The sequence below is a fragment of the Coffea arabica genome, chromosome 6c (assembly GCF_036785885.1).
Source record: "Coffea arabica cultivar ET-39 chromosome 6c, Coffea Arabica ET-39 HiFi, whole genome shotgun sequence".
Taxonomy (NCBI): domain Eukaryota; kingdom Viridiplantae; phylum Streptophyta; class Magnoliopsida; order Gentianales; family Rubiaceae; genus Coffea; species Coffea arabica.
The window spans coordinates 50,140,430-50,156,607 of NC_092320.1; the positions used below are offsets into that span (position 1 = coordinate 50,140,430).

The 16,178-nt window shown below is 37.4% G+C and overlaps 1 protein-coding gene across 1 annotated transcript; it reads right to left on the reverse strand.

The window, feature by feature from the left end:
* Nucleotides 1–1,089: 1,089 nt before the first annotated feature.
* On the reverse strand, nt 1,090–4,593 carry LOC113697507 (uncharacterized). The gene is made up of 3 exons (XM_072053826.1): nt 4,060–4,593; nt 3,818–3,942; nt 1,090–1,557 (listed from the first exon to the last, which is right to left on the reverse strand). The coding sequence occupies exons 1-3, from the start codon at nt 4,481–4,483 to the stop codon at nt 1,354–1,356; spliced, it is 753 nt and encodes a 250-aa protein (XP_071909927.1). The 5' UTR covers nt 4,484–4,593; the 3' UTR covers nt 1,090–1,353.
* Nucleotides 4,594–16,178: the final 11,585 nt, after the last annotated feature.

Here is a 16,178-nt window from a genome sequence, read left to right on the forward strand (position 1 = left end):
TCTCTTTCCTGGCTCCCATATCCACAAACTTCAAACCATGGGACCTTGGTTCAATGGCTAGGGAAAGCCCTTTAAAGCTCTCGCCACCGAATGCATCACACAAGAAGCATAATGCTTCTTATATTTTTAAAAATTTAGAAAGTGCAGTACGATACTTGTTTAGTCTTGTGGTTTACACCTTAACCCTCGTATAAGTCTCTTTAGCCTCCGTTCCCTTAGAGTAGGAGTAAGAATAGATTACATAGTTGCCATTATACAAACATCTTTAGACTCCCCCTTTAGAGTAAGAATAAAAGTAAGTTAGATAGTTGCTGTTGCAGACAAAAAATGAAAAAACCATATATCCACAAACTTCAAAACTACATTAATAATAAAGTGCTCGCGGAACAAACACTAGCACTCATACGTTACAACTTCTTCTGGGACCTCAACCCTGGTGTCAGAGTGAATCCATTCAAATTAACCAAGAAAGACGATAACCTTTGCAAATATATGAGCAAATAATCACTCCCACTTGAGGAGCGGAGAAAAAAAAAGAAAAGCAAATTTTGCAACTACATGTGTAAACCGCAATAGATAACCTAACAACCACTGGTAAACCCTTAAAATGCTGTCAGAAGTTCAAGTTCCCAAACCCTCGTATCCCTCGTTCATGCATATGCACAAATATCTAGTACTTGTGCATCAAATGTCACATGTTGAACTGCTGCTAACAAGTATAACTGAGTCTCGTCAAAGTCAGACTTGAGACATACCAAAATAAAACTTGCCTGAAGAAAAGGAAAATAATAGCCAGAGTAACACCTTAGCAAGTTACATACTTTGTCACTTGAGCCAACAATCTACACCATAAAGAACAAAAAAAGACTACAAAACAGAAATTTTTAGCAGATAGAAAAGATGAATAGCAGGAATGAATCAAAGAAACGAAGGAAACATTCAAACAGGACCAAAGAAAATGCAAAACTTGTAATCCAAAGGTTGAAATTCCAATTCAACTGCAAGAGGACCCCTTAGATTCTAACACAGCAAGCCCCATTACAGATAGTTGCATCAGCTTTTGAATGCATGTACATATACACCCGGACAAACACAAACATTTTTCACATACATGTTACTTTTTGGCATTAAAGTATCCATATTTGTGATTAGCAGATTCACTTAAAAACAAAGTCTACTACAAAAAAGGAACTACAACGTGACACAAAAGGTTATCATAACTTTTTCCGCTACTTGTACAAGGCTCCCAGCTAAAAGAGAACTGGAGCAAAGATGAAAACCCTGAGATAGCTGACACTATATATTTAAAAAAAAAAAAACCAACCATGCTACGGAAATAACAAGATCAAAGAACTAAATATCTTTCCATACATTGAAGTCAGAAGTAGAGTCATTGTAATTGATAATATTATCCTGGCACCCCAAGAAGAATGTACTCCTCAGAGCATCCAGGTTTACCAAAGCATGTGCTTTTCCACTTGGACTAGCTGCAACAGCTACCTCATCTGCACCAACTATCACCTCAGCATAGCCTTTGTCAACCAAATTATTTTCCAACTGCAAAAATACATTTGTATGTTGAGATTTAACTAATAGAGTGAAGGAAGAAGAAGTGAAGAACAAATAGATAGATGACAGCACCAATCAGATGGCATTACAGGTGTAAAAGAAAGAAATTCAGGATCCAGCAAATTAAGCTTATGAAAGTAACTTGAGCACGCAACCAACAAATTGCATGTTATGCTGCAAATAAGAGCTTGAGAGCAGTTCTCTAGTATGCAACGTTAAGCATGCATGTTATCAGTTCCTCTACCGCCTTGGTGCAAAATGTTAAAGCATATTGGCCAAATCTTAAGTTCCAGATTTGTTTGAGTTGATGTTTTGAAGTGTTTTTCGTTATATATCTATACAAGTCAACTCTAAAAGGGCTTATTTGACAATAAAAGTCAGATGCTATCAATCAGAAGAATAATAACCATATTAAGCGATCAGCCCAAAGACGAGCTCTTTTAGCTGCAGTTCATAGAAAATGTTAAGTGCATGCACTATAAAACTAGGATTTTCAGAAAAAAAAAAGATGATCTCAGTGAACTGAATCTTAGAGTTGACTTGTTTAGTAAACCCAGTAGTCCCAGCTGAGGCATCAGCATGGTTTAGTCTAGTTTCAGATTCAAGCAAAACATAAAGTAAATGTGCGAACTTTAAATGTGAATTCAACTAGTCAAGTGAAAATGACAATCCCCCTCAATCTTGGAAAATGTTTAATTTTTGAAGCCAAATCATGTATCCTCGAATGGCAAATGACAAAATCAGTACTCACAGCTTGATTTCAAGTGTGCACTGATTTGTCTTTATGTCTTTACCGCCCCACAGAAAACAATAGTCCTTACCAGTATCTTTATTTGACAAAAAAAAAAAATTAAAGAAACTCTTAACACCACAGCTGGAAATGACAGTTCTCTGTTGAACATATAATATACCACAGTTGGAACAATGTTACACACAAACATAAATACTGCAGCAAATGCTAGTTGCAGAAACTTGATTGGTGCTAAGGCACAAACAAACTACAGAATTTGTAGGATGTCTTACTAGGGCACATATTAAACTTCATAAAAGTTAGGCTATCCACTTTGTTCAAAAAAAGTTGATCAGTTCCCCAAATAACTAAATAAAGATCAATAGAGGGAAAAGTAAGATTGGTTTTTAAGTGATTCTCTCCAGCATGCTCCTAATTTCATGTTAACTTGAGCTGCACCACAATGACTGATGCATCAAGACTCCTGTGTTTCACCTTCTCTATATACTTAGAGCTAGAGGAAAAGCCCAAGTATTAAACTCTACTTTGTAAGTAATCCTTTAAAATACATGAATATAGAGAAAATTATGCCAAGCGGAGTCTGTGAATTTGTGGCTTGAGGAAGGAAGACTAGACAAGAAAAAGAAAAGAAAAAGATTTTTTTTTTTTTTTGACATATAGTATTCAATCTAATTATGAAGAAATAGAATCAATCTAATTATGAAGAAATAGAAATAGTTGACCTCCTTGAACCAGAATGCCCAAACAGTGTCATTGGCCCCAAATTACATTCAATTGTTTATGCAAACAGAAACTATTGCTGGCAATTCTATTATGACATATTACATGTCGTCAAAATCAAATGGCAAATTTTCTTCTCCCTTCTGTACTAGTTGAGGCAAGAACAAATTCCAGGGAAAAGACTTTGATCAAAAACAAATTAACGGCACCAGAGAAACAATTAAAGCTGCTGCACCTCTTTAGTCATGCAGGCTTTTAGCAACCCATAACCATCTAAGACCCAAAAAAAGCATATTATAAATGTTCTAGACATACTTCTGCAACTACCCTCCCATTCAGTCCCACTAGTCTAAGAAATACTACAAAAAGAAGAACAATCCTCTCCAGCATAAACTCTCTGTTAGTATACAAAGCTTTCTATAGTTTCTCTATGAGCATTGACCGCTTAAAATAAATAAGCAGCAAAATTCAAGCTCCAAAAGCTATTCTTTTTTTTTTTTTTTGCTAAATGGCAGAATTATAGGATATCTACTCTTTTATAGAAAACTAATGACAAATCCCAGCTGATAAAACGCTAAAAAAAAGAAGGGAAAGAAACCAGCCTTTTTGGTTATAACTTGAGAGAATTTCCTAACTGATGAATTTCCACAAGCCAAATAATAACTTTCTTGAAACTATTATGCTCAAGGAAAATAGGACAGGCTTTACAATGAAACACACAGTAAGTGAAACACAGTGAATTAGACAAATGATATGAATTAGTAACTTAAAACTCACCCTAAATAAGGTTTTGGCTCCCCAAATAACAAATGTCTCATTGCAAGAATGGTGTCTATGATTCCCCCTTACTCCCCCAGCTCGGATCTCACCAATGTGAACCGAAGCACAATTCGTTGCTCCCCCTGTTTAACAGTAACAGATTCATATTTGTAAAAGTCTCGTACATCGTGCTGCATATATGGCACCTTGAACAAAAAATTGGGGCGGTTTTTGGGAGGGATAGAGAAATATATTCAGACCTGAAATGCCAGCTTGAAGACCGAGAGAAACAGGATCAACAAACCACCCACGTTTATCTTTCACAATAGAGGACGACATAGAGTGAAACCTCACAAGATTGGCGTCCTCATCTTTACCCTTATTGCCCAATTTCAGAGCCCAAGTGTTGAAATCACTCCTAGGATGCTGATGATGCTGGATTCTGAGGGAAACCCATGTGAGAAAAAGGAAAATGGAAAGGAGAAAAGGGAAAGCATGGGGTTTTCTGAGGAAGATTTTGATGGAATTTACTAGTCTAATTGTTGCTGTAGCTGCAGTGGCTTGGGATTGAAATTGGTTGTTGTTATTGTTGGTATCTGAAATTGGAAGCAGGTAATTACTGCCAGAATAAGGTGATGATGAAGATGAAGAAGATGATGTTCTTCTACTTGGAGGATTTGCCATAGAAGCGTTCAGTTGATTTTCGCCATTTTAGGATACAATTTGGTTACCATTAGTAGTATTATTTTCGCATTTGATTGAACTAGAAGGTAATTTGTTTTTGCAGGTTTGGTAGTTCACCTTTCATTTTGAAAAAAAAAAAAAAAAAGGGCTTAAAAGCGGAAAAAACGTAAATATTCCTCTTAACTCTTTCACTAGCGAGTAATATCATGCATAAACTTTTATTCCAATTCTACCCCTTGCTATATTATTTTGTTTTTCTCCATTTTTTATTCATTAATTTGTTTTTTTATACTACTTTCTTTTTTCTTTCCTTTATTTCACTTCTCACATATGACTATTTCTTTTGCTTTTCACTTCTCACATAATGTAATTTTTAAACCAATGGTTGTTAGGTTAAGTGGCAAGGAACTTGATATGTTTTAAATAGTTTCGGGCTCTCTCGCTAGGGTTTTCCTCTCCAGGGTTTTATTTTGTTCATGGCAGTTGAGGCTGCCCTCTCACCTAAGGGTTAGGGGTATCCTCTTTCTTCACCTCCTACATTTAAGAAAAAGTCATTCTCTAAATTGTTTGCTAAGAATTCTTCGTTGGCTTCATTGCAAGTTCATGCTACTATGACTACTCATCGGGGGAAGCCGGCTGTCATCTTTAATGCTGCTGATATATCAGCTATTTCTTCTCCTTTTCGTTTTGCCATGGTAGGGAAATTCTCTAAAGGTCGGCCTTCAATGCCAAATTTGCGCAAGTTTTTCGTAACCCTTGATTTGAAAGGCTTTGTCTCGGTTGGTCTTTTGGATTTTAGACACGTTCTGATTAAACTCAATAGCGAAGCAGATTTCTTACGTGTTTGGTCTCGAAATATTTGGGACATGATGAAGTGCAATGTCGCATGAAAAATTCAGAGCTGCGTCTTTCGAAGCTGGTGGCTTGGCAGAAATCTGATATGGATCCAGGGATGCTTGATAAGGAGTTGTGGGTAAGGAAGGTGAATGAGGTTTCAACAACTCAAGTGCATCAAGTTGTGCAGTCATCCCTTCCGCAAGTTTCACAAGTTTCTACTACTATGTTTATTGCTGATTAAAGAGGTGTGGGGCTGTCAAGTTCTCCTGGCTTGGATAGTGGATTGAACAAGGAGGTTTTTGGTTTTAAGTCTAATACTAATGTTGATCTGGATGAGGATAAGGCTCCGTTGGAGGGTCAATCTGATGGGTTGGAGAATTTGCATTCTTGTTCCCGAATTGCCACGGATCGTGTTCCTATGCTTTTAGAGCATTATAAGTTGGCAATTATTATGGATTCTACTGTCATGGTTGCAAAACCTATTTCTGCTTACTTATTTGTCCAGCCATCATCTCTAAACTTCCCAGAGCCTCGTGTGGTATATTCAACTGTATCGGATTTGGTGGATGAGGCGATAGGTTCTGTTGTTGGCCATATTATCCAAAAGCTGGTTGAACGGGTTTTCCAAGAATTTGACATTGATATTGTTAGGGATTTAGATGTGAGCAACTATTCTGTGGTTGGTGTTAGAGCTACAGATTCGGCCTTGGATCAATTTGTTGATAATTGTGAACCATCTGAGGAAAAACTGGTGGAGCAAGTTTGCGTAGAAGTAGCTAATCGGCAAAATGAATTGGTGGCCAATCTGAATTTGTCTCCCCGTAAGACTGATAATTCCAGGGGTACGTCTTTGGAGGATTTGCGACGGTGGTTGGATGGGTTGAAGAATTCGGATGAATGGCACCAGGTTACTAGTCATTGTTCGAGGAAAAAAGGTGCTTCACCTCCCAAAACTTCTCGGGTTCATACTTAATGATTAAGTCAATTTTTTGGAATGCTAGAGGAGTGGATAACGCTCTTACTATAGTTCATTTGAAGAAATTGAAGCACATGCATAAGATTTTATTACTGGCTTTATGTGAGCCTATGGTAGGTCGAGATCATCTTGATATTGTTAGAAGAAAGCTAGGTTTCCCGTATGCTTTTTCTAATGATGAGGGTAGGATTTGTGTTTTTGCGATATTGATTATAGGTGTGTTATTCTTGCCGCATCAGATCAATTCATGACGTTGTAGATTACCCATACTTTATTTCACTGTTCCTTCTTAGTAGTTTTTGTTCATGCTTCTTGTGATTTTGATGACCGGGAGGTGCTTTGGCAGCAGCTATTAATGTTGAATCAAAAGGGTGATCCAACAATTTTTTCGGAGATTTTAATGTCATTGGTGGTGCGAACGAGAAAAAAGGTGGCCGCTCATTTCGTTTTTGCGAGGCGAAGTCTTTTCTGAACTTTATTGATGCTGCTTGCTTGACGATTTTGGATTTTTCGGGGGCAAACTTTACTTGGTGTAATAATAGGTTGGGTAGGGCCAGAATTTGGAAGTGCTTGGATAGGGTTCTTGTGAATCAACAGTGGTTGAATTTAAAGGTGAATACTTCAGTGTCTCATTTGAACTGAGTTGCTTCGGATAATTCTCCATTGTTAATAATTTGCTCTCTTGCTTCGGACGTAGTCCCTAAGAGCTTTTGTTTTTTAGATTTTTGGAAGTCACATGGTGATTTTCATAAGGTGTTTAATAAAGCTTGGGATGTGCAATGTGAGGGTCACCCTATTAAAGTTCTTCTTGCTAAGTTGAAATCTGTTAAGCAGGCATTATAGTTATGGAATAAGGATGTTTTTAGGAATGTTACTGATCGCATCCGGGAAGCTAAAGAGTATGTCCAGAGATTGGAATGTTCCTTGGAGGCGAATACATCAGAGGAGGTTTAGAACCAACTTATCCAGGTGTGGTGTGATCTTAAGTTGGCTCTTCTGTGGGAGGCAAGCTATTCGCGTCAGAAATCGTGTATTCGATGGATGAAGGAAGGAGATGCTAACACTAGGTTTTTTCATGCCCAAGTTGAGAAAAGAAGGGTGCGCACTTGTATTCATAGAATGAAGGATAATAACAGGGAATGGATTAAAGAGCTATCTAAGATTGAAGAGATGGCAGTTAATTTTTTTTTTCTAGAATTTTAACTTAATTTGATCATTCACAGTTGGATCATTCATTGTTAGAAATCATGTCTTCGGTTATTTCTGATTAGGATAATGTGTCTCTTCAGCGATTTTCCACGGAGAAAGAGGTTGGGGCTATTGAATTCCAAATGAATAGTGAGAGTTGTTCGAGTCCAGATGGCTTTACTAGTTCTTTTTTCACTTCTTGTTGGGATATAGTGAGAGGTGATATTTATTGGGCTGTATGTGATTTCTTTGCTGGAGCTGAGCTACCTTGTGGATGTACGTCTACATTGCTGGCCTTGATTCCTAAGACCACATGTGCCTCTTCTTTTTCTGATTTCAAACCAATCAGTTTATGTAACTTTGTGAATAAAATTATATCTAAATTATTGGTGGTTCGTTTGCAGGGAATTTTACCTAAGATAATTTTGCCTCAGCAGAATGGATTTGTGAAGGTTAGACTGATTTCTGATAACATCTTATTGGCTCTGGACATGTGTTCTGTGTTAGGGAAAAAGGTTAGGGGGTCCAATGTTGCTTTAAAGCTGGATATAGCAAAAGCATATAATCATGTTTCTTGGATTTTCCTAATTCAAGTCATGCAAAGGTTGGGTATTGGGGAGATGTGGTTAGACATGATTTGGAGACCTATCTTCTCTTGTCATTTCTCTGTTATGGTTAATGATAAACCCTTTGGATTTTTTAGGTTCTCTTGAGGCTTGCGTCAAGGGGACCCATTATCTCCGGCATTATTTATTATTGCAGCTGAGGTGTTATCCAGGAGTTTGAATGCATTGTTGGGTAATCTGTACTTTGCTCCGTATTTTGTTGCTCGGGGATGTTCTACATTAACGCATCTTGCATATGCCGATTATATCATTATCTTTTGCAATGGTGGTAAGCGATCCTTATCATGTGTTCTGGAAGTACTAGATAATTATCAGAGGGTTTCGAGGCAGTTGGTGAATGCTACTAAAACAAGAAGGTCTTGATGGCACGCCGGAGAGTGATTGCTCAAGTAACTAGGTTTTCATTTAGAGAGTTTTTAGTTACTTACTTGGGTTCTCTTTTGTATGCTGGGAGAAGGGTGAAAGCACTGTTTAATGGCTTGCTGGACAAAGTCTTAAACCACATAAATTCCTGGAAAGGTCAGTGGTTGTCGATGGGTGCTCGTGCTTGTTGATCTTGATCCCTATCTTTTGATGTTTACAAAACAAATGGATGATACTAATATTTTTTCAAGATATATTTTCAGTTATGAAATTATTTGATTCCATGAACAAGTGCAATTGGAAGAAGACAAAGTATGCTGAAGCTGTCGGACGCTCAAAAAGACTGCATCGGACGTCCGACAACCATTGAGTATCTTCGGACGCAGAAAACCAGTCTATCAGACGTCCTAAGGAATTGAAGAAAAATTCTCAATTTTACATCATACCTTCGGACGCAGAAAACCAGCCTATCGGACGTCCGAAAGAATTGAAGAAAATTTCTGCCTGCTGTCGGACGCATAAAACAGTGCTATCGGACGTCCGACACTACCAACGGCTAGTTGACTGTTCAGCTACTTTCTATCCGTTGGAAGCTTTAATGAGGCTCTTTCTTGGTCCTATATAAATAGTGGTTGGTCAGATACTTCAAACAACTTTGGCACACTGAAGATACAAAAGATCTAGAGAGATTTTAGTGAGAAAATACTCCAAAAAGAATATTTGTAGTCTTAGTGGTGTGAGATTCATTGTAAGCTTTTCATTTGTGAGTGAATCTTTCATGAGTGTAGCTCTGTGAGGGTTGTCCTGAGGGATAGTAAAACGTCCTGGCTTGACCGAGTGCTGCTTGGGGCAAGGAGGAGGTGAACCTTCCTTTGTACACAAGAGTGATTGTAATTCATCAACTTGAAGTAGCTTGTTTCAATTAATCTACAAGCTCAAGAAGAGTTGGGTAGTTAATTGGTTTGCAATCCTTTCCTTTTTATTTACTTATTGTTTCGTTTGTGATCTTTCCATTGTTTATGTTTGTCTCATTGGTTGTTTTCGGGCCTTACAATTGGTATCAGAGCTTGGTCTCCTAGAGATTAAGCTCAATCGGCTTTGGAGTAAAGATGACAACCAATAATGCTATGTTTTTTGAAGGACATTCTGTTATTAGACCACCTGTGTTTAATGGGTCAAATTATATGAGTTGGAAAGAAAGAATGATTATCTTTTTGCAATCTATTGATATCGAATTGTGGTTTATTATTAGTGAAGGTCCATATGATTCCTCTCTTATAGATGAAAATACTCATGCATCTAGACCGAAAACAAGAAGTGAACTGACTGCTGTGGATAGAGTTCATCTCACCTTAAATGCAAAAGCCATGAATGTGTTATATTGTGCATTAGACTCAAATGAATCTATTAGAGTCAAGGGTTGCAAGTCAGCTAAAGAAATTTGGGACAAACTGAAAGAAATTCATGAAGGTAGTGAGAATGTTAGAGAACAAAAGAAGTCCATTCTAGTTACAAAGTATGAATCTTTCAAGATGGAACCTCATGAAAATGTTGATCAAATGTATTGTAGATTCAATGATCTCATTAAAGATTTAGAGGTGCTGGAAAAAGAATATTCTCTTGGTGAGAAAAATAGAAAAATCCTGAATGCCTTGTCCAATGATTGGGAAAATAAAGTGACTGCTATTGAGGAGGCTAGAGATTTGAATACTATGCCTATTGAATCTCTTATTAATTCTCTTACCTCTTATGAGCTGAAACTTAAGACTAAGGTGCAAGAGGAAGAGGATGCAAAAGTGCGAAAGAATATTGCTCTAAAAGCCTCACAAGATGAAGATGATTCTGCCTCCCTAGATGAAGAAGATGTGGAATGTGATAACAATGATATCGCTCTCATCACAAAAAGTTTCAAACGAATACTCAACAAGAGGAGATTCAGAAATGGTGGACCTAGCAATTCATTCCCAAATCAGTTCAACAACTTGAGAAACAAAGGGAAGCTAGAGTTCAACAAACAGCAAACTGATCAGTGCTTTGAATGCGGCCAACCTGGACACTATGCAAGTGACTGTCCAGTGATGAAGAAGAAAGAAGGAAGAAAACCAAGAATAAACAAATTTCAATTCACATGGAATGAATGCAATTCCGATGGTGAAATTGAAGTGGAAGATCAATCTGCTCAATTGGCTTTCATGGCCATTGGAGATGATGAGGTAACATCTTCTAGCTCTCAATTTGAAAGTGATGATGAAGATGATGATGATCTTGAATCTTTCATTATAAAATTGCATGATAGTTTGAAAGAATCTTATGTTAGAAACAAGGAGTTAAAACAGAAAATTAGTTTTTTGCTTCGAGATAATGCAAATCTTTTTCAACAAAACAAAAAGTTGAAAACTGAAAATGATTACTTCAGAAAAAATGAGACTGCTTTACACTTGGATCTTGATAGAAAAACAAGTTTTTGTGAAATGTTCAAAAGGGAACAAGATGATTTGAAAAGAAGAATGGATGATTTAAATGAGTTGCTTCAACATAAAAAACAGGACTGTTTTCAAAGTAATAAATCAAAACCTCATTTTAAGATAAATTCTATTGCAAATGAGTTTGTTATCCATAGGAGAAGACAAGTAAGATTTATTAAACCTGTTCATATAAATAATTCCCTGATTATGTGTAATTTCTGTTGTCAAAAAGGTCACATGAAAAGTGATTGCTATGTGAGAAAGAATATAAAAAAAGGCATGAAATACATGTGGATAGTTAGACATGATGCTAACTTTAACAAGTAGGAGATTGTGTTAATCACTGCAGTGAATCTTGTTCACAATATTCTTCTTTTGATATTTCTGATATTTTGATTTGAGTTTTCGCTGATATTTTTGAATACTACTGAATCTATATGATGTCAAAAAGGGAGAGAAAGAACTATGCTGATCTAACGATGATTTGCTAATTTCTCTGTAATAAGTTGGTATGTTGGTATTGCAGAATTCTGCTATCATTTCTCTATTTTTGTTTGAAATATTGGATTTTCTGTTATTGTTGTTGGATTATGGTTGCTGGTTATTACTCTCATCTTATGATGACAAAAAGGGGGAGAGATGGATGCAATGTGTAAGGGGGAGTTATTATGAGATTATGAGTTTGGCTCTTAAAAGTTTTGATTGCAATGATTGAGGGGGAGCTTATACTTATTTTTGTTTCTTTCCATCCATTGTTTTGTCATCATCAAAAAGGGGGAGATTGTTGATCTTGATCCCTATCTTTTGATGTTTACAAAACAAATGGATGATACTAATATTTCTTCAAGATATATTTTCAGTTATGAAATTATTTGATTCCATGAACAAGTGCAATTGGAAGAAGACAAAGTATGCTGAAGCTGTCGGACGCTCAAAAAGACTGCATCGGACGTCCGACAACCATTGAGTATCTTCGGACGCAGAAAACCAGTCTATCAGACGTCCTAAGGAATTGAAGAAAAATTCTCAATTTTACATCATACCTTCGGACGCAGAAAACCAGCCTATCGGACGTCCGAAAGAATTGAAGAAAATTTCTGCCTGCTGTCGGACGCATAAAACAGTGCTATCGGACGTCCGACACTACCAACGGCTAGTTGACTGTTCAGCTACTTTCTATCCGTTGGAAGCTTTAATGAGGCTCTTTCTTGGTCCTATATAAATAGTGGTTGGTCAGATACTTCAAACAACTTTGGCACACTGAAGATACAAAAGATCTAGAGAGATTTTAGTGAGAAAATACTCCAAAAAGAATATTTGTAGTCTTAGTGGTGTGAGATTCATTGTAAGCTTTTCATTTGTGAGTGAATCTTTCATGAGTGTAGCTCTGTGAGGGTTGTCCTGAGGGATAGTAAAACGTCCTGGCTTGACCGAGTGCTGCTTGGGGCAAGGAGGAGGTGAACCTTCCTTTGTACACAAGAGTGATTGTAATTCATCAACTTGAAGTAGCTTGTTTCAATTAATCTACAAGCTCAAGAAGAGTTGGGTAGTTAATTGGTTTGCAATCCTTTCCTTTTTATTTACTTATTGTTTCGTTTGTGATCTTTCCATTGTTTATGTTTGTCTCATTGGTTGTTTTCGGGCCTTACAGTGCTATTCTTATCAAACATGGTTTGTCCTCAATCCCTATTCATATGTTGGCAGTTTTGGAGCCTCCTATGGGAGTAATTTCTAAGCTGGAACATTTTTTTGCAAGTTTTTTCTGGGGTGAATGGGAGTTTGGTTTTAAAAGGCATTAGACTTCTTGGAAAAAATTATGCTTCCCTGAGGAGGAAAGGGGTGCAGGTTTTCGTTCTTTTCAGGCAATCATTGAGGCTTTCTCCTGCAAACTATGGTGGATGTTTAGATGTGGGCTGTCTCTTTGGGCACAGTTCATGAGGGAAAGGTATGTTGGAGTTTTATATCCCAATCGAGTTAAAGTTTCAACAAAGTTTTCCACTAGTTGTAAACGTATGTTTGGGGTTTACTCTACAATGGATGTATGGATAAAATAGGAATTGTCTAGGGGAGATATTGCGTTCTGGTGGGATAATTGGAGTGGACTTGGTCCCTTGGCGTGGGAGTATCCAAATTTGGCTTCAGATGCTAGGGTCTCTGAGTTTGTACAAGCTGGTCATTGGAATGTTTTAGCTTTAGCTTCTTTTCCCTCAGAAATTTTAGAGGAAGTGAATTCTTCCTTCTTTTTGTTTTGGGACTGATCCGGATGAATTAGTTTGGCCGTTGGAGTCTTCTAGGGATTTCTCATTGAAGTCTACATATTGGACATTTAGTTATATTTGGCACTCCTCAATTCCTCTGAAATTGTCCTTTTTTATGTGGAGATTGTTAAATGTACAGCTGCCTGTGGATGATGTGCTTGTGAAGTTTTAGGTTCATGAACCCTCTAAATGTCAATGTTGTTCTGCTCAATTAGAAACGGTACAACATATTTTTTCTACTTATCAGTTTGCAAATTCGACTTGGGAGTTTTTTGAGAAGTCACTAGGTATTTCTTCATCATTTGGTGCTATTTTGTCACGATGCTATAAATGTTGGCTATTCCCAGTTAAAGGTAGGGTACAACGCTGGTTACTGAGGACATTACCATTACTCATTTTATGGTTTTTGTGGAGGACTAGAAATATGTCTCGATTTGAGGGTCACAGTATATCAGCTAAACAAGTTCGTTATCTAATTTTCAATGAGTTGCGATTGTTGATTCATGTGCAGTTCCCGGATATTGCTATTTTGCCATTTCATTGGGCGGGAGTTCTTGATTCTCTGACTTCTGTTTAGAGGTCGTTAACATCTACTTTGGTGAAATGGGTATGTCCTATGGATGGTTTCTTTAAGTTAAACACGGATGGTTGTTCTACAGTCCGAGGTAGCCTTTGCAGATTTCTTTTGTCCTTTAGATGCTTTACAAGCTGAGTCGTGTGTGGTTCTTTTGGGCCTCTAGTTAGTTAAAGAAATGGAGACACTACTTGTATGGCGTAACTTTCGAGGTTTTCACGGATCATAAGAGCCTCAAGTACTTGTTCTCCCAGAAGGAGTTAAATTTGAGACAAAGGCGATGGGTGGAATTCTTGGAGGATTATGACTGTACAATTAACTACCACCCTGGAAAAGCCAATGTGGTAGCTGACGCTTTAAGTAGAAAGGCCCAAATAGCGGGGTTGATGGTTAAAGAATGGGACATGCTAGAAGAAATAAGTAATTGGAACCCTCGCTTGGAGAAATTGAAGATATTATTTGGGAATCTATCTCTGAAATCACCATTACTAGAGCGTATTAAGGAGGCTTAGGAATCGGACCCTGTGATTCAGAAGAATTTGGAGAAAGTGCAAAAAGGGGAAATCCTAGATTTTCAATTGGGGTCTGAAGGCGTATTGAGGTTCCGAGACCGAATTGTGGTTCCGAAAGATGAAGAAATAAGGAAAGAAATTCTAGAGGAATCACATCGCTCAAAGTATACCATACACCCAGGAGTAACCAAGATGTATCACGATGTGAAGGGATTGTATTGGTGGGAAGGTTTGAAAAAGGATGTGGCGGAGTATGTGCAGAAATGTTTGACTTGCCAACAAGTGAAAGCTGAGCATCAGAAGCCCTCTGGTTTACTGCAACCGTTGGAAATCCCTGAATGGAAATGGGATCATATAACAATGGATTTCGTAACGGGACTGCCTAAGAGTCAAAAAGGATTCGATGCAATTTGGGTAATAGTCGATCGACTCACTAAGTCTGCACATTTCCTACCTGTGAGCATGAGTTTTTCATTGGAGAAATTGGTCAAGTTGTACACAGAAGAGATCCTAAGGCTACATGGTATTCCAGTGAGTATCGTGTCCGACCGAGATCCACGGTTTGTCTCGCGTTTTTGGCAAAAATTTCAAGAGTCTTTGGGGACCAAGTTGAAATTTAGTACTGCGTATCATCCCCAAACCGACGGGCAATCGGAAAGGACAATCCAAACTTTGGAGGACCTGCTAAGATCGTGTATATTGGATTTTGGAGGTAAATGGAGTAAATATATGACCTTGGTAGAATTTGCATATAATAATAGCTATCAGGCTTCGATTCAAATGGCACCTTATGAAGCTTTGTACGGGAGAAGGTGTCGATCTCCGATTCATTGAGATGAAGTTGGAGAAAAGAAGATTTTAGATCCTACAGCCATACCTTGGATAGAAGAAGCCCAGGAGAAGGTGAAACTAATTAGAGAAAGGCTTCAAATTGCACAAAGTAGACAAAAGAGCTATGCTGATACAAGAAGGAAAGATTTGGAATTTGTAGTAGGAGACAAGGTTTTCTTGCGGGTTAAGCCTTGGAAGAGCGGAGTAGTATCAAAAAGGGGCAAGAAACTAAAGCCGAGATACATTGGTCCCTTTGAGGTATTGAAGCGAGTGGGGAAAGTGGCGTATCAATTGAGGTTACCCACAAGCATGGCCAAAGTTCATGACGTATTTCATGTCTCCATGCTGAGGAAATACTACCCCGACCCAAGCCATGTGCTGCAACTAGAAGGAATTGAAGTGGATGAGACACTAACCTATGAAGAAGGACCAGTTAAGATTTTGGAAAGAGAAGTGAAGGAGCTGAGAAATAAGAAAACTCCTCTGGTGAAGATTTTGTGGAAAAATCATGGACTCGAGGAAGCAACTTGGGAATTAGAAGAGGAAATGCAGAAAAAGTATCCTGATCTATTTCGCTAGAAAGCGTGAATTTTGAGGACAAAATTCTTGTAAGGAGGGGAGGATGTGAGAACCCTGAAAAAAAAAATGGATATATAAATTAGTGCATATTTCATTTGCATTTCTTCTATTGTTCAATAACTTCTAGTATTACTTTTAATTGTTCACAATTAAGCGTGTAAAAATAGGTTTATGTGGAAAATATTATACTTTTCCAAAGTTATGAAATTTCTTGGTTTTATTTGACCAAACTAATATCTTTAGGGTTGGATTAAATTTTTGCCTTAAAATAAATTATTTAAATTCCAATGATAATTTCTGTTTAGTGCCAACGATAAATGTTAGGTTTTTATTACAAGGTCAAACTTGATTTTAATAAGGAATTAATAAAGTAAGAATGTAGGAACCTTAATACTAAATCGTAACCGATAAATATTCGATAAAACGGTTTAAGTATACTAACGTATATTAGGCCATCAAATCACACTTGGGGACAATTGTTGGAAT

Excerpts from the sequence above, each read along its gene's own strand:
- LOC113697507 (XM_072053826.1), bottom strand. The coding sequence starts at position 4,483 with ATGGCAAATCCTCCAAGTAGAAGAACATCATCTTCTTCATCTTCATCA. Across the intron at positions 3,943-4,059 it reads TCTTCAAGCTGGCATTTCAG|GGGGAGCAACGAATTGTGCT; the intron begins GTCTGAATATAT and ends ACTGTTAAACAG. Across the intron at positions 1,558-3,817 it reads GAGCCAAAACCTTATTTAGG|TTGGAAAATAATTTGGTTGA; the intron begins GTGAGTTTTAAG and ends GTATTTTTGCAG.